Source organism: Tetranychus urticae, chromosome 3, assembly GCF_039701765.1.
Source record: "Tetranychus urticae isolate SD_2017Ah chromosome 3, NJAU_TeUrti_SD_1.0, whole genome shotgun sequence".
Classification (NCBI taxonomy): Eukaryota; Metazoa; Arthropoda; class Arachnida; order Trombidiformes; family Tetranychidae; genus Tetranychus; species Tetranychus urticae.
The window spans coordinates 6,172,042-6,197,474 of NC_142960.1; the positions used below are offsets into that span (position 1 = coordinate 6,172,042).

Sequence of the window (25,433 nt, forward strand, 5' to 3'; positions counted from 1 at the left end):
ACATCATCAGGAAAAAAAGAGGAAAGCTAAGCAAATCGAATAAAACTGATCATCTCTTATAGCTTCCTCTTTATTTACCAAATTTTGTGGCTTTATGAGTCTGTCTATTTGGGACAAAATACACAGACTCTCTGTTTTTCAATACAATGATCTGTTTCTGATCTCGATGCAGTTTTACTTTGAATATTTATAGAAAGAATATAGCCGTGATTTCGTTGAGATACTACTGATATATAGTAGTTATCATAAAAGAGACAGAAAAATAAGTTAAATTCTTAATATAATATTGATATTCCATAATTATAAATACACAAGTATTCGCCTGCATATACAGTCTTTTATTTATATTTTATCTATTGGTCATAAATGGACCAAGATGTTATTAGTAATACAATTGTGATCAATTTTATTCTGAAAGGTGGGCCACCATGGGGCTTTAGGATTAAACAAAGAGGAAACAAGGTTATCATCAGTAAGGTAAGTCTAACAGTCGTCTGGACTTTACATTTTCTATGCCGTTTATCTACCTTATGTCTATGCATTCATCCATAAAAGACTGTGAAAAGTCCATTGATTTTCAATGGGAAAAATTATCAGCAAAACTGGTTAAAAAAGGCGTCCATCTTTTCATCAGCACTAATCAAGATTGATTGAAAAGGAAAGCGAAATGAAAGGGAAAAAGATCATGCATCGGCATAAAATTGGTGCCTTTGATTGAAAATATGAGTTGGTTAAAAATGAAAAGCTCTGGTCATCAGTAACGGTGTGAAAAGCCTAACACCGAGTAAAATAATCTGGTTAATCAAGGTTAACCCAAATTGATTGGGTTTACTAACAATAACGATGATTATCATAATGATTAACATAATGATTATAATGATGATTATGATTATGATGTTAATAATGATTTATGAAAATTGAACAATCATATGATTATGCTGTACAATGACAAGGTTATACATTTTCTGGTTGCTCATCCTAACTTGTGTGTTGTTGTTGTTGTCCTTTCTTCTCGTTTAACCATTTGTTTAATTGTTAATTTACAGGTTAATTGTGGTGGTCGTGCCCATAAAAATGGTCTCAAAGTTAATGATGAAATTGTTGCCGTTAATAACCTTGAAATTGATAAGCATCCACTAACATTGGCTCGAAATGTTGATGAATCAAGTCCTGAAGGTAATGAAAAATATTCCCAGTTTGTGAGACCAGTTTAACCAAAATCATTTTTTTGCGACTTTTACTCTTCTCTTTATCCAGATATTGAAAATCAATCAATCAAATTGACTAAACTTGATTTTACCTATCAACTGATTAAACACACATTAAATAGACAATTACATTTAACTGCTCGAAGGTAAAGTAAAATTGTTGTTTTCCTTACTTCTATAAACAACATCAAAAAATCATGAGATTCAATCAACATCAACATTCAATGTAACACATTTTTATAGTTTAATTTGAATGGCGATTATGGTTAATTGATTATTTTCAGTCAAGATTGGAAGAAAAATTAATTGAAAAAATCTGTTTTCAGAGATTTCCTTTTTGCTACGATTAATTTTGGGTTAGATCATGAAAACTGAATCAGCTAGATATTACATTGTATTTGCTAATGATAATAATAATGGTGATGATCAAGATGAACTGACTTATTTGCCGAGTAAACAATTTATTTATATTGATATTATTTTATGATCATAATAAACACAAATATTGTACCAAAAAACAAGGCAAACTTAACCTTAATTCATCAACATCATCATCATAATTCAGTAAATTCACACTTATTTAGCCCAAAAAACAACGCCGTCCATTATTTTGTTATTATTGACAGGGCTAGAGCTCTGATACCAATAGATGGCTCTGAATGCGCGAGCCGGTCACAAACCAAACAAAAGTGTGATTTTACTGTAAAGATTGATTTGTTTGTTGACATTCAGTGATTTACAATTTAATTGGTGCAAAACATTACAGGTTATTGTAGTTGAGTCTTTTAAAGCATTTCATTGATTCCAGTGTTCACATGTTTGATATTTCATTTGTATTAATCAACCTTTTAGCACAACAATCACATTTCAAGTGAAATCAAAAGGTTGAATGAAAATGAAATAAAAATGCTACTTGAAACATTATTTGAATTACAGGGTGAAGTTGACTTTCTTTTCCAGCATCTATTGAAATTGAATCTAAAATTGAAAGTGAAATAAAAATGAAGTCATAAAATAGAAAGTATTACACAAATTGAATCAATTTATTTTCAATTATCAAATAATTCATGACAATGTACATTGTAATATAAAAAAAGTTGGACCTGAAAATGGAAAATTGATTCAATTTGTTCAATTGATGTGATAATGTACATTTACTTTGGTGAAACTTGTTCAGGTTAGATTGACCAAATTTGTTCACCTTTTCATGGTAACCTTTTCTTTATTGTTGTTGCTGTTGATATCTTTGAAATATTAAAATTTATGGTAATCACAAGGAATCACATTTAATGGCAACAATTTGATAACATAATCAAGGTTGACATACATTAATATGCATATAATTTATGTTTACTTGACTGACTCTCAGTTTACTCAATGATTTATGCTCATGATTTATACATTGATTGTTTCATTACCATTTCAACAATAATTACAATTATTTTTAACAATTAAACCTTTCACTTTTATTTGCAGATACACTGATCTGGAAATTGTTCAACCTTGTTGTTATTTCATTGAAGATGATTCCAATAATGAAGGTGAGTAACCTTTCAAGTTGATATATTTCCTTTATCACCATCTTGAATGATGATTGGCTCCATATTTGCTTGTAAATCACTTTACCGACAGAATTGTCGCAATTTTCTAATTACTTTACATATGATAATGTTTCTATGGTTTGAAATGAAATTGTATTTATATTTTAATACAAAAAAATGGCGAGATCAAGTTGACTCCATTTGTGTCATCGTTGGTTGTAAATTGAATATAATTTCAGTGTTGGGTTGAAATGTGAAAGATAATCTTGAGAAATTATTGGTATAACCGGTGTTCATGAAAAACATGATCATCGCCATGTCTTGTAATCAAAGAGCGATCCAATGTGGAATGACTTTACAATCAGTTATTGGGTTTCCATTTTGCTTATTTTACTTGTTTTTATTTTATCCTTTTATGATGATCATGGTTTACGATGATTATGTTAGTGATTACTGTTCATTTTATATTGTTTTTTGACGGTAAACTGTTATCCAAGATTTACAAGGTTTATTCGTGAGATCAGAATCATTATGATTTGAATGTAAGCTGGACAATACCATAAAAGCAAAGAATGCCAAGTCTTTCAATTGTTTGCTTGCCAGAAAAAAGTGCTTTCAAGTGTTGACCGTTAGTTAGATGCTGTTGTTGCTGGGTTCATTGTTGTTTAGGTAAATCATTTAAGATGGATTGAAGTGATGTTGAGTGAAAGTTAAAAGCGTAAATAGCCAAACAAGTTTATAAGCACCATTTTCAATGTAATATGAAGTTGATTAAGGTTAATGAAAAAAATGGGCAGCAATACAGTAATTGTGTACATCCGTAATGCTATTGTCATCCAGCAACAATAACAAAATCACGAAACACGATAATATGTGTCAACTTAAGGTAAACCTATTTTAATAATGGAGGAGGAGAAGGTGGATCTAAAGTGACTGTGTACATAACAGGGAGAAAGATGGTGAGTGAGACTGGATGATGATGGGCGGAGGAGCATCGGTACGTAACCATGAGCCTTGTTTGAATGGCGATAACCATGAAATACGGGAAACGGGTAATGAAGGAATAGCTTAACATGAGTTGCAATCAAACAATCACAATGTGTATATTGATGGTGATAACCGCTTATCCAGGGAATACTCTAATTACTTTTACTCTTAACTTTTGTCCATAAGGTTTCATCTCTCTCTCTCTCGTCTTCCCTTCACGCCTTTTCTTCCACTTCTCTTGATCTTCTCTATCTGCTTATCGCCTTCTCTCCTTCCCTCATAATCACCATCAAGCTATCGTTCATAATTTTCATTCACGATTATCATCACCAATCCTTGTCTTCAGTCTTTCACCCTTGTGTCTTTGTCTCATCTTTTTGCTGTCCTCATCAGTTTCCTTTCTTCTGGCTCTTTCTTTTCTCTTTTAACTGAATCTTAATTTAGATTCACATCTCCAAGTATTTTCTCTCCTTGAGTCTTTCTTTTCTTGGTCGTTCATTCACTTTTCCCTGTCTCTGTGTAACATCTTTGTTTCCATTTTGTTGCTTGCAAAAAAATCAGCTTCCAAAAAGACATCCTTACATCATTTAGCTGTGTCAATATGGCCTGACCCTGAAGTTTGTTCAAAGTACACTAGAAGAAAAAAAACGAAGTATATTGTGTTAATTTAAGTTAAATGAGTATTGTTTCAAAGTGACCTATGGATTGAACTGTAACAGTGATTTGTGTTCAATAATTTAATGGTTCAACAATTGATACCAGTCAAACTATTTGCTGGGTTACAATTTATCAAGTTGCACCAGAAAATCTACTGAAATAAATAAGTTTTATTGCTATATGTGAGTTTTTACTTCAATTACCTTGTTACCATGTTGGGATCAAAATCATTGTATGAACTACATAATAACTCTCTCCTTTGTCACAGTGTAAATCACCAGCATCTTCAAAACGACAATAACCTTAATGGTAAAAATAATATTAGCCATAGTAATTCACATGTCTATTTACCTGTAACACCAAATGATACTCATTTATGTCCACTTTATGCTCAAGTTGTTTATTTAAGTGATGAGAGTGACATTGAAAATGCGAAACAACCAAATGATTCCCATGTTACCGTTAACGTATCAGCTGATGAAAGTGATAGTTCAACAGAGTTTGTCCATCCAGAAGCAACAAACTTGCTTACTAATGGCAAAACTAGTGATAATAAAATTGAAAAATACAACAATTACACAATTAAACCCAGTGACATTTATACTGATGAAGATGTTGATGATATTAAAAATGATTATGAGTGTAACTTATCAACCTCAGGATCAAACAATCCACAAAATCCCAGTTGTCGAGTAACTCCAATTGAAGTGGACTACCTTAATCATCATCCATTACCAGCATACCTAGAGACAATCTTTGAAGAAGATGAAGAAGGTTACTTGTCATCCTCATCGTCTAGCTCTTTAGACACCGAGACATCATCATCATCAGCAATATCATCACCTCACAATGATAAACAATGTAAGTTTAACCGTCAGAATAAAATCACAAATAAAAATAATTAAATAAAACTAAAACAAAACAAAAAGCTATATCAAGACAAAAAAACGGTAACCAGTTTCTTCTAGACAAATCTATGCACATGTTACGCCATCAACCAGACGATCTTAGCATTTTTCCCACCATTTATTTCAAACGTAATGATCTGTTTCTTGCAAGTCTTAATCTAATTTTCAATTGATTTTTTTGTCATTTGATTTACTATTGTTAACCAATGATCAGTTGTCACTAATTAACAATACTCTGAACATGTATTCTGTACTCAAAGTGTTATCTGTCCGTTATAAGTTGGTCAATTTGTGAGTTTAATTCTTGTGCTTTCTTCTCCAAGTGTCTTCTGTCTTTTGCTGTGTTTCCTCATGTATTTGTGAATAATTTGCTTGCTAATTATCTTTGGCGGGTTTTCTTCTTATTACAATTTGATAATGGTTCAACATAATGCCATCATGTCCGCCATTTTCACCATTACCAACTCATAACATAAATTTTCCATATTGTTGTATCTTCACTCATTTAAATTGCCTATGATCATCAATTCCATTTTTCGTCTTATTCAGTGTAATGAAGCAATTGGAAATTATGTTTTCTGTCTTCTGGTGATAAATTAAATTGTCTGATCTGATTTTGTTGTGTCAGACGATGCTGGGAAGAGTTACCCACTATTTCTGGATCACAATAAACTGTTACAATGTTAATCATCTGAGTGTATACAAATCTATTAGATGGTTGATGTTAACCAAATGTTTACCCTCACTTACTAGGACTGTTAAATAATCAAATAATTATTCAACTTGAAAAGTTCCATTCAAGGTCTTCCATCTCATTCATGAATTAGCACATTCACATGCCATGGTATTTTTAATTTTTCTCAAAAACCCATTTTTCTTTACATTGAAAAATCTCTTTTGGCTTGGCTAACCATTTCATTTGAACTGTTATCCATTATAGCTGTTGATAATTATTTTCATTAATTGGAAATAATAAAACTAGTTCTCTTTGTCTGCTAATCAAATTATCATCAACCCTCTCAATGAAATGTTTCAATCTGATTAAACTGTCAATCAATGTCAATCCATGTCTCAAACCATATTGATGTTGATCCAATTTGCTGCTCTCAATAATTAATAATTCATTTCCATTTTTCATTTATTTTACAATGTTTTTCCATACAATACATGAGTGTGTGAGGAATCAAATTGATGTTAAACCGTTAACAGAATCACAGTTAATTGAATTCAATTGTTGAAAATGTTTTTCTTTGACTAAATATCATTAACATAATCATCTAAATCTTAATGGTTTCATCTTCATCACTTCACCAAACAACCACAAAATGGCATAACAAGCATTCATTTGGTTTAACATGCATACAATAATCAACAATCAACACCATTAGTCTTGTTTTGATATTTAAACAACCACAAAAGATATACGTAACAATTTAAAACCACCTTAGTTAAACAATGAACGTTAACCATTTCATCTCATTATTTTCCCAATCAATTTAACTTCTATTGTCAATTTTCAATTACCCTTTGTTACCATGAACATTTCACTGAACAGAAACATCTCTTATTATGCTTCAATGTTTACATATTGTACAACAATTACAGTATGTAATTAGTTAACAAGGTTAACATTTCAAGTGATGAAAATATTTTAATTTCATAACCATTATGTAATTCAGAAGATTTCAGTTGACATCAAAATTCAATGGAAACAGAGATTAAATTCATTGTGTTTCATGTTAACCTTTTACCCAATTTCAACTCTTGATTGTCTAAACATTAACATTTAAACAAATCAATTTGATTAAGATGAAAATCAGAAGCAAACATTGAAAAGTGAAAAATGAAGAGGAAGATAAAAGTGAGATTAAGATTGCCATAAATAGTTTAAAAGCAAGCTCAACATTTAAGATTCATAACATGATGAGACTCATCTTCCTATGGAGATGGCTTAGTTTGAAAGAAAGGTAAAATCTAGACTCTTTCTTATCATCATCATCATCATCATCACCATCGTCCTCCTCTTCAAAAAGAGTAGTTGCTGCGAGTTATCGTTTGCCTTCCTCTTCAAGCCTCACTATGGGTACCAACCAGGATTTTTAGATCACTGTTTTTTGGCAAACTTTCTTCGCCCTCTTCCCTCTTCCATATCTTCCTCATCATTTTCATCTTCACCTTTTTCCTCTCTCTTCCTCTTTCTCTTCTTGTCATTTCCAAATGAAACCAATTCTCAGTAAATGAAGAAGCTCTCGGCTCCTCCATCAAAAATAGGATCATCTTCATCTCTCTCTATTTTTTCTTACTACTGATTCAACCAACATCATCAAACTTATCATCATCATCATCATAATCATCAACAAGTTATCTTAAGTCTTAATTTTAATCCTTACCGTGATTTTAAAGCAGATTGTTATTGTTATTCACAAGCTTTTTATTTCAATATTTTCAACTCATTTCAAACACTTTCGTTGGATTGAAAAGTCTTCTTGATCATTTGCCCTTTTATCAGCCATACACCACTGATTAAGCTGATTATTTGCTCAGTTTAAATGGTTGTGAAGTTGAATATAAATGCCAATTTCATTTCTTCCATAGTTCGACTGAATTGGTTTTACCATTGAAAAGTGTTTTTACAGCAAACAAGCAAAAATATAATAAACATTGGAGTCATTTTATATTGAATCTTGTCCCCATTCCCTGTTTACCTCACCACCAAACAATTGGGATTTTACTTGTTCAATTGTTACAAATTGTATCTCAATTTGTTCATTAATTTTTCTAATCTTATCTTTCCTCAACTGTCCCATTACCTATTGGATATCATCATCATCACCGTCAACAACATCCACAGCCTACCAAGTTCATAGTCAAAGTGAAGAGGAAATTTTATCTCCTGGAGAAGAAGTTGAAACAATTGATAGTCATTCACATCACCATTCACACCAACAATTTTTTTCTGGTCACCATCATCACCATCATCAACACCCCGAAGCTGCTCTTATATCGTGTCCAGGGACTATTATTATACCCACTCGACCACCAGAAAGACCTCGATTTCCTACACAACGAGCCCTTCATCAACTATCCCAATCATCAGCAATTGGATTAATTTGTGATCATAATCAAAACAGTGAAAACCAGCGAAGAAGACAGGAAAACGAGCAAGAAGTAGGAATCACTGGTAATTGTAGGATAGAAGTCGAACAAGAGGTTGAAGAAGGTGAAGAAATCGAAGAAGACTTAGAAAGACAAGAAGAAGAGGAAGAAGACGATAAAGATAGACATCGAGGAAGAAGAAGACGCAAGAAAAGTGGTCAACTTGAAGACGATAGTCACCTTCCACCGGAGATACCACCATTACCACCCTCACCTCTTCACCATTTACACCATAATCTGTACCCTTTTCCCCATCAACTGTACACCAATAATTTTACCGGATTCCCTTCACTTGAAGCTTTAGAGGAATACCATCGTCAACATCATCTTGAACATCATCTTCACCATCACCACCAAGAACACCATCAAAACCATTTTCATTTGCCTCTTCAAAGATCATCAACCCTCGATTCTCCTTCTGGTGGGTCAGATTTTCAGTTACCCTGTAGCCCTGAATCGGAAGATAGCGATATGACAAGCGTTATCAAAGGACCTTCATATAAAGCTCGAGCTCCAAAAAACAGTAAGTCCAAACACCTTAAAGATCTGAAATTACTGGTAAAAAAGGGATAAAATTTTATGCACTTCCATGCTATTAGCTTACTGACAATTTCATCCCCATCATCATGCATCAGATTTGTGGTGTATCGTGTTTTATTTTGATGATTATTTTCACATTCCATCAGTCATGACTTGAAAATTCAATATCATCCTTTTGTAATACTTTAACATTTCAATGAAGTTTTACTCTACAGAGGATTGAGATTTACAGACTTGAATTGCTCTTTCCTTATTATTATACTGATGATGATGATTTGTTGAGTTAAAAGTGATTCCCTTCAAATGATAATGTATTATAACATCAAAGTGTAATAGGTTTTAATGTGATACTTGCTGTAAAAATGATAATACACTGAAGCAAGTAACTAAACTTGTAATATTATTATTAGGCCTAATATTATTGCACGCACAAACAATACCTAAATATCTGAAAATATCATGATATTATCATTCATTCATTACTATGCTTTTATCATCATCATCGTCATTCTTTACACTTTATCTGGTAACATTTTACATCTTCATCAACCTTTATTTTACCCATTCCTTGGCTTGCTTTTTATATGCTTGTTATAAATCAAGTCACATATTTTTTCTCATTACTTTGCTTCTGTTTGCTTCTCATTTTTTAACATTATCATTATTAATTCATCATTTACAAATTGTTCATCAACACTAATTAACATGGTGTAATCATCAATAATACACCAAAAATTGATTGTCTTTTAATTTACTTGATGACATTTTTTGTTCTCGCAAGTCAATCACAAAAATATACTTTTGCTTTTAATCAAATTTCATTTCAATCAAGTGTTGTTTCCATTCAATTTGATTATCCATTTGATCATTAAGCTTAAATCTAATTTTTACCTTTTTTATAAATTCGTTGGTCATATTATGCTGTAAATTTAATAATTTTTTCTGGTCTTTAGTTCATATTTATCATTATTATGTACAATAACTCTTAAGGCTATGATCAAGTCTAGATTAAGTATCATAAAAAATGGGTTGCTTTTTGGGTTACAACCAGAAAATACGAAAAAAAGTGATTCCATTTTGGTTTTGGTTAATTCAATGACGATCAGTTTTTTTGTTCATTGATTTTAACCATTTAGCTAACAATATTTTACTCACTAAATTGCAATTAAACTGGCGTAATTTGATCTTGTTGAAAAATTATTATTAGCGCGGTAACTGTGATTAGCTTAAACTATTCCACTTCTCGGGTTAAATCATAAAGTCAGATTAACTTGCCTTAAATCACAATCATTATTTTTACGATTAAAAATAATCGGATTGAGCTTTTAGCTACTTAATAAGTCAACAATTTAATTTCAATGTTAATATCTTAAATTAACTTGTTCACAATAATTTAGTTACAACAATGGTAGCGATGGATGAAAAAACCAGGTAAATGGGAAAGTCATGCAAAGATAAAGTAACATAAATTGAATTTAAGGTAATATTGAACATAATTTATGAACTCAACTTAATTACTGACTTTCCAATTCACTTAATCATTTGTAATTTTGGTGAACAAATGAAAGTAAGACGTTAAAAGATGGGTAAACCAGAAAACTAAATACAGTTTTCTGGTAAATTGGTTGAGTCGATCAATTATTTTAAACCATAAACAAGAGCCAAAACAAAAAAGGCTCAAAATCTGACGGAAAACCCCTTAAAATGTTTAAGTTAAATACAGATATTTGACCTACTTTGGCCTCTGTAACACATATCACGATTAAACCCTGAGTTTTGTTTCATTATTCATGTTATTTACCTTTAGCTTTTGTTTACCCAAATCTACCCAAAACGGGTAGAGACAGTGGTTTCATATCACTTACCTTTTTGTTGATATTTGTAGAGCCTTTACCTTAATTTTTGTTGTCAATCAATTTTCCTATTTACTTTTATACTTGACATTGTTGACATTATTTTGATGCTTATGATGACGAGTAACAGCATCATTATTAAACTTTATCAACAATACTTACCTTTATTGTCCTGAAACCAGTTTATCATGTTGATGTTTGTTAACCAGTTTTACCCAAATTTGCACCGGTAACATCTGAAACTGTTAACTTATCGTGGAAACATTGTTCATTAATTTCCGTTTTCACTGGACAGGCTTATCAATCATGATGATGCTATTTACTAATCAAATTTTGCTTCTTTCTGCTCATATTGTGATATACACGGCATTCAATCATGAAGAGTGTATCAAATTTCAAAACACCAACAAATAAATTAACTTTACACCAATTGATATTTTAAATGGAAAGTTGAAAATTAACTTTCTTTTTTATTAGTAATTAACTTTTCTTTTTACCACATTTGATTTATTGTTTTAACATTATTCCATGATATAATTATCATCATTAATCGTTGAGTTGATCATTGTTTACAATTGAATTGGTTCACTTTTCAAGTTTCACACTTTAACTGATTGTAAACACGGAATCATTCAATTGATCATTCCAATGTGTATTTATTGATAGCTTTAATGAAAACTAAGCTTAATAGCAATTTGTTAAAAAGATTTAACAATTTAGGTAAATATTGTAATAATTTTATCAGAGTATTAGTCAAACTCTTATATTGTCCCAATGTTACTTGTTATAAACGAAATCAATGAGTTTTTGTTGCCAATTTCAATGTCAATTGTTGAATGTTTAATTGTCTAGTTTAAATATTAACTGTAATTCAATTTCCTTTTCTTAACTCAAACCCAGCAATATTTAAATGGTTAACTAAATGTTCAATGATAGACAGTTTAACCAGTTGAAGAAAGGCTGATCAGCTGAAGGTACCGTCTAGTCAATCATGAATCCTCTCCATTTAATTTAATCATTCACGTTTCCGATTTTGTTTTGTTTTGTTTTAGTTGTTTATTTGATTCTAATTACCATTTCTATGAGAATCCCATTCTTTACAATGAAATGGGTAACCTTGATGAAGTTTAACCTTATAATTGTTCAAGTTATTGTGTCAAAAATCAATAATCACATGCACATCGTGATTAAATTGAATGTTGATTGTAATTTCATCTTTTCTTTTTCTTTAATCCTTGGTTAGTTTGGAGTCCGGGAAGTACAACATCAAGCTCAAGTAGTGACCTTGCATCAACCCCAGGACCTGTTACTCCTGGACCCATGACAATGGCCTGTGCAACTCAAACAACACCAACCCGATCCGAGTCTCTCAATGTAATTAAATGTGCTACTTTACCGCATGGTTTCCGTCCGGTTAAACTGACTCAATCTAATCATGGCCTTGATGATATTGTTAATGATGGTCATCAACAACAGCAATTACTCCATGAACAACACATGATGGCACCATCAACAACTGCCTCTTCTCCAGCCTCTGGTGCTCTGGTAGCCTCTTCAGTGGTAACCACAGGGGATGATAACTCTTTCACCGTTATGCCTTCATCACCCAGTGAAACCTCTGTCCGTCAACCTGAATCACTGGTCAGTCCAGTAGCCTCTCAATCCGGTGTACCTCAGGTAAACTCATCATCATCACCACCAAGTAATCAACCCAGAACACCAAGTGAACAAGGAGAAACTTCATCCGATGTACCTTCAGCTCCAGCTGAACCCCCAACCCCACCAATCACAATCAAAGGTATCAACAAGTATTGGACACTTCCTCGTCAATCGTCTTCCTCATCAGCAACCGGTGTTGGATCGTACCCTGAGATGCATCATCCTAGTCAAGAATCTTTCCTTTCACAATCGTACCCCAATGATCCTAATATTAGTTCAGTGGTAACTGATAAAGCTCCCCCTCAAAATGCAAAGTTTCTGTATGAGACACCAACAGCCAAATATTATACACTGCCAACCAGCCAAACAGAAGTACGATCGATTGTTGTCCCACCACCACTTAAATACGAAGGAATTGGTCCAGTCAATGAATCTGGAGTTCCAGTCTCCTTGAGATCAGTAAGTTACACATTAAAAGATGGAGAAAAAAAAAGTTGTTAGATGTGACAAATAAAAGGGGAAAAACTGGTTCTGGTTAAGCTTGGAGAAATGATGAGACAGTAAAAGAGAAGATTATGAGAAAAGATCAATTTGTTGAGACATTGCGAGTATTTGACAGATTGAAACATTTACAGCTAATCTTTAGCATCAACAGAAAAGTTTTATGTCAAACTAGGGTTCCTTTTTTTCCTTGTCGTAAAATGTTTCCAAAATATTTTGTAACAGCCCGCAATACACATTATATAAGTAAAGAGAAAAAACTTACCATGAAGAGGAAGAAACACAAAGGCCTGAAGACTTGTCACTTTGCAAACCTATTGACACTTTCCTTATCCATAACTGATGAAGCTTTTTCAATTGTTTCGTCTAACCATCGTAAATTGTCACCAGCAATACATTTTATCACGTTACATATTTGTGAAACTTTAATTCCTTCCAATGATTATCCTGGTAAACATTTTCATGTGTGTGTTTCATTGGCGATAAAAAAACTGTGTTTTACTTTTCAATCTTTTGGCGCTTTTTCCACCTTTTGTTTTGCTAACAAAAGACACACCCTTTGATGATTATTAGTTTATTTTTATGCTTAAACCCGGTCAAGTTTGCTAAAGCTTTGTGGATATTGAAAAATGTAATAAAAACAAAGATTTACCAGAAAACTTGAACCTTGTCATCATCAGTCAACCAGTCGCTTCTTGTGATTGTATAAAAAGTTTGGTAAATGTTAGTAGGAAAAGATTTTTCTTTTCAAAAATTGAACGAGTGAGTCAAATGATGATTACTGAGAGAGACATGAAGATGAGTTGTTATGGGCAAAGAGGGAGAGAGAGTTAGTCAAAAGCTTAACTTCTGGATTGTAACAACTTTTTTATCCATTAACAATATATCCAGTGGACCTTGTTTATTATTTTCAACTGTGCCTTTTTTCACCAACAAACATTGAAAATTATCAATTCAGTTATCATATGTTCATCAATTTTCTTTTTTCAACTTAATTTTCACTTTTCTCTCTCCTCTTGCTTCAGGGTGTTAAAGATGAATATGGATCTGATTGGTATAAAACCATGTACAAACGTTTACATAAATGTGATCGACCCCGTTCAGAGTTAGATCAACCTATTAGAGTGAAACTGAAATCAAGCAGAAGTAGAGGTAAGTTATTAATCATTATCTACCATGAACCTTGTAACTTTTTGATTAATTGTTAATTTCTCAACACTTTGGACTAACTTTAAAAGATCGAATGGATCCAGATTATTTTAGTGAAGATGAAAACACATCAAGAGTACCTCCAAGAAATATTGCTGATTATGAACCTGGAAGATCATCCATTTCGTTGCGAGAAAAACATAAGGTAAAGCCATTCTTTCGTAAATTTTCTGTCTTTAACCAGACCAATTTTATTTTCTATTTCATTCCTACCTGAAAATTTTTCTATTTATTTATCAGTCAACAGAATTTAATGAAAACAACATTTCATCTGTAGTTTGTTTGAACCAATATGAATAGTAGTTTTTTTTCGCTTCTTCACCTTTTGTTCTTTTTTTGCATTTCTCTGTTTGTCCTTGTATTTTGTTCGTTCCTTTTCGTATACTTTCACTGTGTTTAGCTGTTAACGAAAAAACGAATTCAATTTTCATGAAACCTTGAACCGCACCCAGTTAATCCGTTTGATATTATGAATCATTTGACAAACTCACAAAACTAACAATCATCCTTTTCATCCATCCTCATGTTTATGCCTATCCAAAACCTGACTGATTGACTTGATACCCGACCAACATACACATACACACATTCAAATTGTGATAAACTGTGATAATTACAATTACCCAGTTTTATGCTGATTTAATTAACTACATTGATACCATATTCTCAGAAGTATTCTCATCTAATGTACAGGTAAGCGAATGAACACTTCTTACCATTGAACAAGAATATCAGACTCAAAGTGAACCAATCAATTGGTGATCATCTTTTAACATTACTTTCTCGTTTACATGTCGCCATTATTCTGTTGATGCAATTAACCATGTTTGTACATTTGATTGTTTTCACATCAAAAACCTTTTCGTCAATCAATTTGTTTGTTACATTGTAACTCTTTTTGGACTGATGATTAATGATTTGAGAGAAAGGCTAAAGATGACTATACATTAACCCATTACTAACAGCACTTTAACCAATATTCTTATCGTCTAATGAACCCAAAAAGAAAAAAAAGTCTTTTCTGGAGCTTATTTTTTCTGTTGATTGATTGTGAGAACCATTTTTAACCAATAGAAGCTCATCATTTAAATAAAAAACTTCAACAGTCAGAAATAAATGAACAGTTTATTTGCAGATGAACAGCAATTATAATGAAACAGTTACTACTAATCTGCTTAGTTTTAATTCCAGAGTTACACTCGTTTTTCATGATAATCATATCTTTATACACTTTGTTTATTTCACATCGAAAAATTGAAATTATTTCTTCTTTTTGAATCAACTCTTTGTTCACACATGCTGTTGGTTCTGATGATTCTAATGTCTCTTTTTTATCCATTTCATCTTTTAGGATTCATCATCTGAAACAAATGAAGATTTAGTTAATCGAGTCATCAACGCTAATCAGGTAACTTACCGGTTATCATTTTCCCTTGCACCATTACTTGATATTTTACCTTCAAATAGATGAGAACTGGAATCAAAATTTTTCCCAATGAGTTGCTCGTTTCCACAGTTGTTTCATTTATAAATAGATATAATTAAATTATCAATGGTCACGTATTGAAAGGTTTAACAAAATTAAGGTAGCAAAAAGTTAGCTTAATTCAAGCTGTTAATTATTAATTAGTGACATTACATGAAATTTTTTCAAAATAAACTTTCCCGCAGAAAATTATTTGCACTTTCAGTTTTAGAAATACTTTTTGCTTGAAAAGTTTCTCATTCAATTTCAACTTTCAATTTTGGTACCAATCCAATCTATTTAGATTTGTGTATTTAATATGTTTTTAAATTGCGCTAAATTTTAATATCATTTTATCTTTGTCTCTTCTAGAATCATCATCATCGACCAAGAAGCTTGGAGGATACTCATCGTCGTCATACAATATCCAAGCGTGATCTTCACCATAAAAATTGTGTTTTCAATGCTTTAACTTCACCAAACGGCTATGAATCAGATTCTTCATACATAATCAAGAAAAAGGAGCCAAAATCTGGTAAATTTAAAAACGATTGTCTTTTTAAAGAATCAAAATTTTCAACTATTCCTTTCTTTTGGATTTCATCAGCTCCCAATCCTGCTTCTCGATCAACTTATTGTGCCATTCAACGCGGTGACATGGATATACCATTTTCAGGCCTTCAAAAACCTGCTCCAGCACCGAGAGCCCATAAAGGTAAGGGTCATAATTTTACCAATCAAATGCTTAAGTTCATAAAATTAATGATTAACCAAAATGTTCAATTTGCACGAACCTTTTACCTAATGGCTTTTATCATCTACCAGTGCTCTTTTACACTATCATAGATTGAAGTAATTTAGCTTTCTTCACTTTAATTACAATCACGCTTTAATCACTTCCTTTCTTATTGTCATCTTGCATCAAATATGAAACACTAATAAGCAATGTATTTCGTCTTACTACATAACATGTTAGAATATTTTGAGTTAGAAAAGTATACAAATGCATGTTTAAACGTTTTAAGCTGATTGTTTACAGCTTTGACAAGGATATCTGGTCCTGTTTGCGTCTTTGTTATGTCAAATCTAAAGATAACCTTCAAGCTTTTTGGCACGCTTAACATATTCACGACCATCACAAGCTCACCATCATTTAAAGAGGCATCACATTGTTGATCCTCTTCGGAATCCTTATGGCTTAATTACAAAACAACCTCTTGATCCCAAATGTTTCCTTTTTGACCTTTTTTTCTTCATCTTTTTGTGTTTCCTAGTAAAAAGTGTTGCTTTTAATAAGCAGAGAACGGCAGGAAAACATGTAAAAGAATGTCTAGAATATGTGAGATTATTCTTGTGCATATTCTTGATAAAGCAACAGAATATGCTTTTTATTCTTGAAAATATTATCGACCAGGCTCATTGTCAAGCAAAATTTATCTTTAGATTTTCTTAGTAAATCTGATTCGGTGATAATATTAATTTAAATTTGTTAAAACGTCTCTTTTTTAGTTTTAAATCAATCAACAATGAATGAACAGTTACTAACAGTGTATAAAAAGACTAATATAAATTGTCTGAAATGGTTTGATAAATGATTGTTTTATGCAAAAATGAAAAAGTATGTAAATGTATTGTAATAGAGCCTGGAATATGTTACCAACAAATGAATATGCTTTTATCAAGAATATTCCTTGGCGTTCTCTGTTAATAAGGTTCAATAATCAGTTACCCAAATGTAGATGAAAAGATTAAGATGTCTTCATCTTTACCTTCAACCATCACCTTCGACAATCTCTAAACTCCTCTGCAGTTGAGTGAATGGTAGGAAGATGAAGAGGCCTTCACACTCATTTGGATTTGAATGCGGAAAAAATGGTGAAGACTGATTAATGATCTTAGAGTAGAAAAGTTAAATACAGGGAAACAGGGAAAGATACACAGTGTATCAACATTATCTCATCCTTTTCGTCCCTTTCATATTTCTGGTTAAATCTTCCAATCAAGAGTTAGATGAAAAACGAACCTTTCTATTATCTAATAACATATCAAAGTAAACCCTTCAATATATCAAATGATGGCAAATCAAGAGGGGGCAAAATGTTATACTTTCACCCAAAAACTAATCTCAAAGCACATTATTCTCATCACGTAATTTTACTAATCTCTTCTGGCTAACTAACACTGAATCAAATCTGACAAGAAAATATGAAATTTGAAAGATAATATTCAATGAGAGTTATGTTCATTTCCATGAATAACTCTGCAGTTATAACCAAAGACAATTTCCTCATTTCTTGTGAGACTTGATTCAAATGCGATATTATTTCAGTCAATTTTATTTTCTTTATTCAATTTACTAATCATGTTAAGCTTTTTCTTTTTTTATGTTTTTCTGATAACTTTAACACCAATAATAATCTTTGACCCAGGCTTAATTAATTATAAGGAGTACATAAAGATTATTGTAAACAGTGCAACTAACCCGATTGGCCTTGCATCAACGCGAAAATCAATTCTTGAACGGAAATTGTTTTCCCTCTGTTCCCAATCATCCCACTCTTTTCCCTTTTCCTCCTCCATTCCATTATCATCTCCATCTTCATTTCAATCTTCATCATCATCACCATTACCATCATCTGCATCTACATCATCCTATCCAACCTCGTATGTGTCTTCATCATCATCTCCACCAGCCTGCCTTACCATTAATGAGTCCAGAGTTAAATATCTCTGTAGTCTACGTCTTTATCCAGTTAATCATATGATTGGCAAGTTTAATCATCCATCAAACAACTAATTAATCAACCTTATAATCAAGCAAAATTAACCTACAAAAAAATACCAACATCACCTACCAATGTTGGACCAATGAAATTTGTAAACATAAAAATGCATAAGCAAGTTGGTGGTAAATTGAACGGAGAAAGCGTTTCAAAATAACTTGTATTGCTCGTTAATCATGCCAATGAAAATGACACTCTGGTAGCAATCCAAATTATTAGGTGTTTAAGGGAAAGCAAAATGTTGATAATTACCATAAGCAAAGTTGATTGGTTCCCTGTTAATCGATTAACCACAGTAGAAACCAAATTGCTGAATTTAACCAACAACTATGCCTTTTAACTCACTGACCAGTTTCAAACCAACCCAATTGCAGATATTTTATGGCAACGATAATAACAATGTTTCCCTATTGACTCAATATAATTGCGATGTTTTGTTATCAATTAACAATGTGGAATCGCTAATTCACAATCAGCCTTTAAATCTACGTTTAAAATGTTCATTTTCATCTTCATTGTCATCTTTTCATCATTTTTTATACATAATTTTTGTACAAACAATGGACAACTAACCTGACAAACATAACTGCATCTATTTTTAGCTTGATTATTGCTTATGCTTAGCTAATTCAACGCAATCATTAGATTATCTCAACATTAATTGTTGTTGTTTATTGATGGCATGTTAATATCTTCGCTCTCGATCATTGGAAGTTTGTTATGGCGCTGAAATGACCCTTGACTATGGTCTTCAATTTTTTCCCTCGATTTACCATTTTATAAACACTCTTTATTACACAGATTATTATCCTATGTTTTAATTGCCTTTTAATTTATCAACTCAATCTCTCATCTTCAGCCATTTCACCAACACCGTCAGTTTTAACTCCAGCGGGTTGGCATCAGTTAGCTTCACGGGAGTCCTCAGTTGAACCACCAAGAAGACCACCGACTCCATTACATTTGAATGATATTGAAAATTGGCAGAAACAAATTAACGATGATTTTAATTACATTTACAAGACTCTTGAGAAGACAACTTCATCATCAAGCAAATCAATAACTCCAATCGGTATTGATTCACCAACACAAGCTACTCGGACAACAACTAATCTCACTCCCGACTATTACAATCAATACGATGAAAACCAAGGGATGCAATATAAACCAACATCACCAATTACCAATGTTATCCGATCGTCAACCTACACCGAATCACTGGACTCAACCCAAACCTGGACCGATTATGTTAACCAATCCTCACAACCACCGCCATCTCTTGATATTAAACGATCACCAAATGAAATGATCGATCATGATAATCATTATACTAACAAATCAACTGGAAACCTTTACTTCTCTCCTGGAAGACAACAATTACATTATCCAGACTATTCCATTGAGAAAAAGGAGAAAGGCTCATTGGAAGCCAATAGTGAAGAGATTGAACGTTTAATTAATGAAATTGAGTCAAGCGTTAATTTTGATGAAGCTTTGAGAGGTATTCAATCTAGTAACTTGATTGGTAAATCACTTTGAAGTCAGGATAAAAAAATACAACATGAAACCATGAACAACGTCAATACGGAGCATCAATAAGATTATTCAACTTATGCTCTTTGATCCCTCTTTTTAAATGGTCAAAATCCACAAGAAAGTGGCTTTGAAAATTCAGTAACATTTGAAATTAACCATTAATTGCTTTATTTTAGCCGATGAAACAAGTTCATTTGGGAATTTTGGTTTCTTGGTTAATTTTAATAGGGATTTACAGTAAATTGATGCAAGATGAACAATGTTTCAGCTACAAAAGCTAAATTTATTTTAGGATATTTCTGTGGACTTTTTGTTTCTGTATATTAAATGCTCAGTAATTTAATATGCTTTCTCCTCCTTCGTCACTACTTTTAATCATTAATTGTCTCAATTTCTTACTAGCATCTTCTTTTTCCCCCTTAATCAGAATCACCTCATCGTTTTGATGAAGGACAAGTTAATATCCACTACAAAACGCCAATCCAAACCTTGGTTAAAGGTGAGGGTCATCCATTCAATATAGATGACCTTACCAAATTTCAAAGAGAAATGGTATGTTTAATTACAAAGCATAAAATAATACTATCTTTAAATTGTTAGATTATTTTATTATTCAATTCTGTAAACTCAACTCTTGTCCAAAGTTTACCATCAACATCTTTCTCTTGATCATTTTCAAGTTTCATTTGCATAAAGGTTTTCAATTGCAATCAGAAGAAACGTTTTCCTTTGATTGCAAGTATTTTTGGTTAATTAATTTACTAACTTAGCTGTTACTAACTGTTAATCTTACGTTACATTTTGATTCCAAGCATTAACTTTTCAGGGATAATCTGTATTCGTCTAAATATAACAGTTGTGCTGTAAATTGTATATATTTTTGCTGAATTTGGTTGAATTTTACAGATTTTAAACGTTAATGCTACATTAAATGTTTATAACTAATATGCTTAAACTATTAATAGAAGTTACAATTGAGATTTAGATTCATCAGATTTAGCACAATCAAATTGAATTTTCGCTCTCATCTTTGAAGCAAATTTACAGTCAACAGTAACTGTTTACAGATGAAAAATTTGTAAGAAATTCACAGAAAATGAATGAAATTTAAATCAAGACTGTTTACCATGAGAATGGATATGAATTGATAGTCATTGAAAAGCAATAATAGTTACATAAATCGACTATAATTGTAATTGTTGCCCATTGTAAATTGTGTGAGTTTAATTTTGTTTTTTCAATTGTTTCTCTTTTCTTTTCCCCTTTTCCTGGTCAATTATCATGTAATTGTTGTCTCACCTCTAACAATTTGGACTGATAAATGTTTCAACAAATGTATCGATACTCACTAATTTAAATGTAATTGAAATGATTACCGAAAATAAAACGAAAAATCAAAGGCAAGAATACATTCTGGAAATGATTATGATCGTAATTATAGCAAGGAATCTCAAAGGAAACATCATTTTACACCAAACCAGCAATCAATTGTACATTTGGATCGTTATCAAAAGGCTTTCGCACAAAAAGGTTACTAATCTTACAACCGATTATTCAACAATGAGTTAAACTCGGAAAATTATCATTTCAAATTAGTTGAAATTTTAACTATCATTGTTGAAGACAATTATATTTAGATGAGTTATCGTCATCAGATGACAACAGTAGCACCATTACCTAATATTTAAACATAGACTTTGAGATTTATTTTGACATCGGGTGAAAATTATGGTTCATAAATGATTCACTTTTAAATATAAATCACAATGAGCTTCAAATATGAATGGTGCTACTCCCTCAGGTGACCTTGACCCAATATTTTTTGGCAATTGTCAGCTTTTGTTAATTTTAATGTTTTGTTTTCCCTCTCTTACCCTCTAGCTGGATCCTATTCATCACATTTGTTGGCAAGAGTTTTGTTTGACTTTCATGCTTTATCGTCACGAGAAATTTCAGCTAAAAAAGGTGATATTGTCATCATTCATAGGCCTGTCAATCATCACTGGGTTGAAGTTGAAGATTCACAAAGTGGCCTCAAAGTGAGTCTAATATTTATCAAATCTAACTCTTCATTTCATCACTGGTAAATCAACACAAAGGAGTATCAATCAACCAACCGGAAAACATTTCAAATCATTGAGATAATCATGATAGTTATCCACATCAATCTAAGATGTTGTCAGGCTTGAAAAGATACTTTACATTGACTTTGTTTAACAAATCTATTTTTCATGGTACAACTAATTGAATCAATGTTTGTTTTTTTCTGGTACATTTTTATCAAGTTATTGATACTCTGCGATTTTCATATTTACCAGTTATTTTAAGGTTAATTTTGTTCAACAATTTAATCAGTCTTCTTTCACATTACAGGGTCTTGTGCCTAGAAGTTATTTGGATTATGAACAAGAAGGAATTGCCAAAGCTAAATTTGATTTTGACGCTAAAACTGCAGTTGAAATTTCCTTTAAAAAAGTAAGTTTCCAGATTCTATTGCTGCTTGTCAACTAATTTGTCTCTATTTTTCAATCATTTTACAGGGAGATGTCCTGAAACTAATTAGAAAAGTGGACGAAAATTGGTATGAAGGAATCAATGAAAAGGGTTTAATGGGAATTTTTCCCTGCAGTTATGTTGAGACGCTTAAAACACCATTATGTAAGTTGATTAATGGTTCACTTAGGCCGGCATCATCTTCACCATCTTCTGACTATTGCACCAAAAACGATAATCATACCAATTTAATCAATCATCGACATAATGCTTATGATTACAATGATAACCTAATAATTTAATCAATAATTCTTATAGTTGATTGCTCTCAGCAAAATGAAACTTTGTCCCCTTTTTTTGTTTGAACAATTTCCACATTTTTTAACCCAAATCCTTTAAATCAAAACATTTATTTATTTTTATTGTAAATAAAATCAAATAACAGTTTATTATATTCCTTTTATTATTATTAGTTATAATATATTTTTTTGTTATTCACTCCTAATACATTATTTTTTTGTTTTGTTTGCATTTCAACTCTAATCATTTTGTTATCCTTTCAACTCAAATTTAATCATTTTGTTTTTATTTCTTTGCTTTTGCAAGATTTTTGTGTTTCAAGTGTAAATCAATGTTGACTTGTTTATGTTTCAATTTACAATCAATCAATGGGAAAATCTCATTAATTGTAGCAATGATCAGCGAAAAGATGAAAATTTAAATTGGTTACCATTAATAAATAGAATAACATTGAATGAAAAAATATAAGGCAAAACATGAAAACCTTTGCCATAATATTTATTGAAAGCATTAGATTTTATTGAATTCAGCAATTTTGTTGATCCTATTTACTTTAAGTTATTAATCTCGTTTAACCACCAAAATAACAGCAATCATCATTAAACCAGAATTGCTTAGACAATAAGAAAAGGGAAAAGTCTAAATACATAGAAATTAAGAGCCATTTTGTTATCTAACAACACAATCAACCTTTAGGCTTAGGATCACAAAAGCAAACATTGAAACATTAGCTTAACCCTTTTTGGTTAAGTTGAACCATTACCAGTGTTAACCATTTTATTCAATGGCTATTGTTTCTATTAGTAACTCTCTTGCAATTTAATTAGTTAATTGTTTTCTGTTAATTATAAATCAAGTTTGTTTCTCATCAGATATCCAGTTGAACAACAACCTTACAAATAATGAAAGCAACTGTAATACCAACACTGCTAATGGATCCAATCAGTATCCATCTTCATCGTCTGCATCTCGCCTGACATCCAATATAGCACCAACTCGTGGTTCAGTCTCTTCTTCATCTAGTCATCATCATCATCAACAACAACAGCAACATCATCTTTATCACCCTCAATATGAAAAACAACATCAAGGTGAACAACATTCACCTCCTCGTCCCATTTCACCAATAATTGGCTTCAATGGAATCAACTCTTCATCATCTTCACAGCCTCCTCCACCTCCACCGACTGCAAATACAACACCGTATAATAGACGACGTGATATGCTTAATGAATTATCAGCAACTGGTTCCAATGGGATTAAAAGTAAACTGTACAGGGTCATTTATCCATATAAACCTCGTCAAGTGGATGAACTTGAATTGTTTCCCGGTGATCTTTTAGCTGTTTCAATGCACTGTGATGATGGTTGGTTTGTTGGTTACTCAGCATTAACTGGAAATTATGGAACCTTTCCTGGCAATTATGTTGAACCTCTTATGTGATCACCTAAACACCAAACTAGTACAGTTAACAATAATAACAATAACAATAATCGTAACGATTAAATAATTAATTAGAGAAGAAAGATAAACAAAAACAAAACAACATATGACTATAATGCTCAAACTCAAATTATACAAAATTTGTATTACAAATCTCTTTTCTCCTCTCTCTCTACTCTCTATTCGTCATAGCCTTAAATTACTGTTATCATTATTATCAGGGCTTTTCATTTTCAGAAAAGTCCATTGATTTTCAATGGGAATAATATAAAATTGGTTTATCTATCAGCACAAATTAAGGTTGATAAAATTGAAAAAAGAAGGAGAAAAAAGGGAAAAGATTATGCATCGGCATAAAATTTATGCCTTTTGATTAAAATATGACTTGATGCAAAATGAAAAGCCCTGATTATTATTGCTGTTGTTTAATTTAATTTACATGTAATTCAATTCGTTTGTTGTTTCAAATGCTCTAGTATTATGGCAATGTATTTAATTTATTCAATATTTGCTTCATTTTTTTCTTCGCATTGATTTTTGCAATCTCTTTGCTTCTGTTATGTTTTTGTATTTTATTACAGCAGGGGTTAGGGTTAAGTTAACAAAAGTAGAGCTTTTTTCATAGTCGCCCTTTAACGATAAATTAAAGTACCATTAGAATCGAACTCTTTTTTTTGTTCAGTTTTCTATTGTTTTGTTTTTTGTTATCTCTAGAAACTGAACCTTTAACTTAACCCTAACACCTACTGTTGCTATACATAAACTACTGTTCATTAAATAACTAACTGTATTTAGATCTATTTAAGTTGATTTTCATGATTCTCTTCTGTCGCTCAATCTTTTTCAAAAAATAATTGTAGGCGATTCGGTATCAAATTTCCAATTGAAAAATAACTCGTAAAATGTAGTGATATAAATCTTTATAAATGCGCAAAAATAAAATCAACTTAATGATGAAAATTCACAATTTTTAAAAATTATTGAGTTGTTATTAAAGGTGACTTCCATCAAGTCTTAATTCAATCGGATCAATTTTTTAAATTGAAATAATTATGGAAGTTAAAAAGGTGAGATTTCATAGATGACGATATATTGAGATTTTTAGTTTCAATGTAAATGGTTGATGGAGATCACCTTAAATTGTATTGGCTATCTAAATTTACGTCTCTGAATCATTTTTTGATTGTTGATTA

The 25,433-nt window shown here is 31.6% G+C and overlaps 1 protein-coding gene and 2 long non-coding RNA genes across 9 annotated transcripts; 1 reads left to right on the forward strand and 2 right to left on the reverse strand.

Annotated features, from left to right (window-relative positions):
• Positions 1 to 171: 171 nt before the first annotated feature.
• Positions 172 to 25,200, forward strand: LOC107371164 (uncharacterized). Of its 6 annotated transcripts, XM_015939158.3 has the most exons (19): positions 273 to 477; positions 1,047 to 1,176; positions 1,258 to 1,354; positions 2,685 to 2,749; positions 8,153 to 8,980; positions 12,094 to 12,968; positions 14,036 to 14,162; positions 14,249 to 14,364; positions 14,847 to 14,912; positions 15,571 to 15,627; positions 16,057 to 16,219; positions 16,292 to 16,399; positions 19,327 to 19,968; positions 20,431 to 20,555; positions 21,404 to 21,533; positions 21,885 to 22,042; positions 22,377 to 22,478; positions 22,544 to 22,661; positions 23,669 to 25,200. In XM_015939158.3, the coding sequence occupies exons 1-19, from the start codon at positions 367 to 369 to the stop codon at positions 24,238 to 24,240; spliced, it is 4,590 nt and encodes a 1,529-aa protein (XP_015794644.2). In that variant the 5' UTR covers positions 273 to 366; the 3' UTR covers positions 24,241 to 25,200. The 6 variants fall into 6 exon arrangements, with proteins under 6 accessions (XP_089125300.1, XP_015794644.2, XP_015794642.2 ...); XM_089269174.1 differs by lacking the exon at positions 19,327 to 19,968 and having other exon boundaries at positions 172 to 477; XM_015939156.3 differs by lacking the exons at positions 273 to 477; positions 1,047 to 1,176; positions 1,258 to 1,354; positions 2,685 to 2,749 and adding an exon at positions 4,606 to 5,254.
• Positions 2,479 to 5,190, reverse strand: LOC107371167 (uncharacterized). Of its 2 annotated transcripts, none has more exons than XR_016199821.1 (4): positions 5,049 to 5,190; positions 4,745 to 4,936; positions 4,597 to 4,677; positions 2,479 to 4,369 (listed from the first exon to the last, which is right to left on the reverse strand). It is a non-coding gene; the product is annotated as an uncharacterized LOC107371167 (long non-coding RNA). The 2 variants fall into 2 exon arrangements; XR_016199822.1 differs by having other exon boundaries at positions 4,597 to 4,695.
• Positions 12,103 to 13,525, reverse strand: LOC149093259 (uncharacterized). Its single transcript, XR_016199823.1, has 2 exons — positions 13,276 to 13,525; positions 12,103 to 12,958 (listed from the first exon to the last, which is right to left on the reverse strand). It is a non-coding gene; the product is annotated as an uncharacterized LOC149093259 (long non-coding RNA).
• Positions 25,201 to 25,433: the final 233 nt, after the last annotated feature.

What these genes read in the sequence shown, in the direction of transcription:
- LOC107371164 (XM_015939156.3), top strand. Translation starts at nt 4,606, where the DNA reads ATGTTGGGATCAAAATCATTGTATGAACTACATAATAACTCTCTCCTT. An exon ending in CGTTGCGAGAAAAACATAAG is followed by an intron (nt 14,365 to 14,846) that starts GTAAAGCCATTC and finishes ACAATTACCCAG; the next exon opens with TTTTATGCTGATTTAATTAA. An exon ending in GAAAAAGGAGCCAAAATCTG is followed by an intron (nt 16,220 to 16,291) that starts GTAAATTTAAAA and finishes GGATTTCATCAG; the next exon opens with CTCCCAATCCTGCTTCTCGA.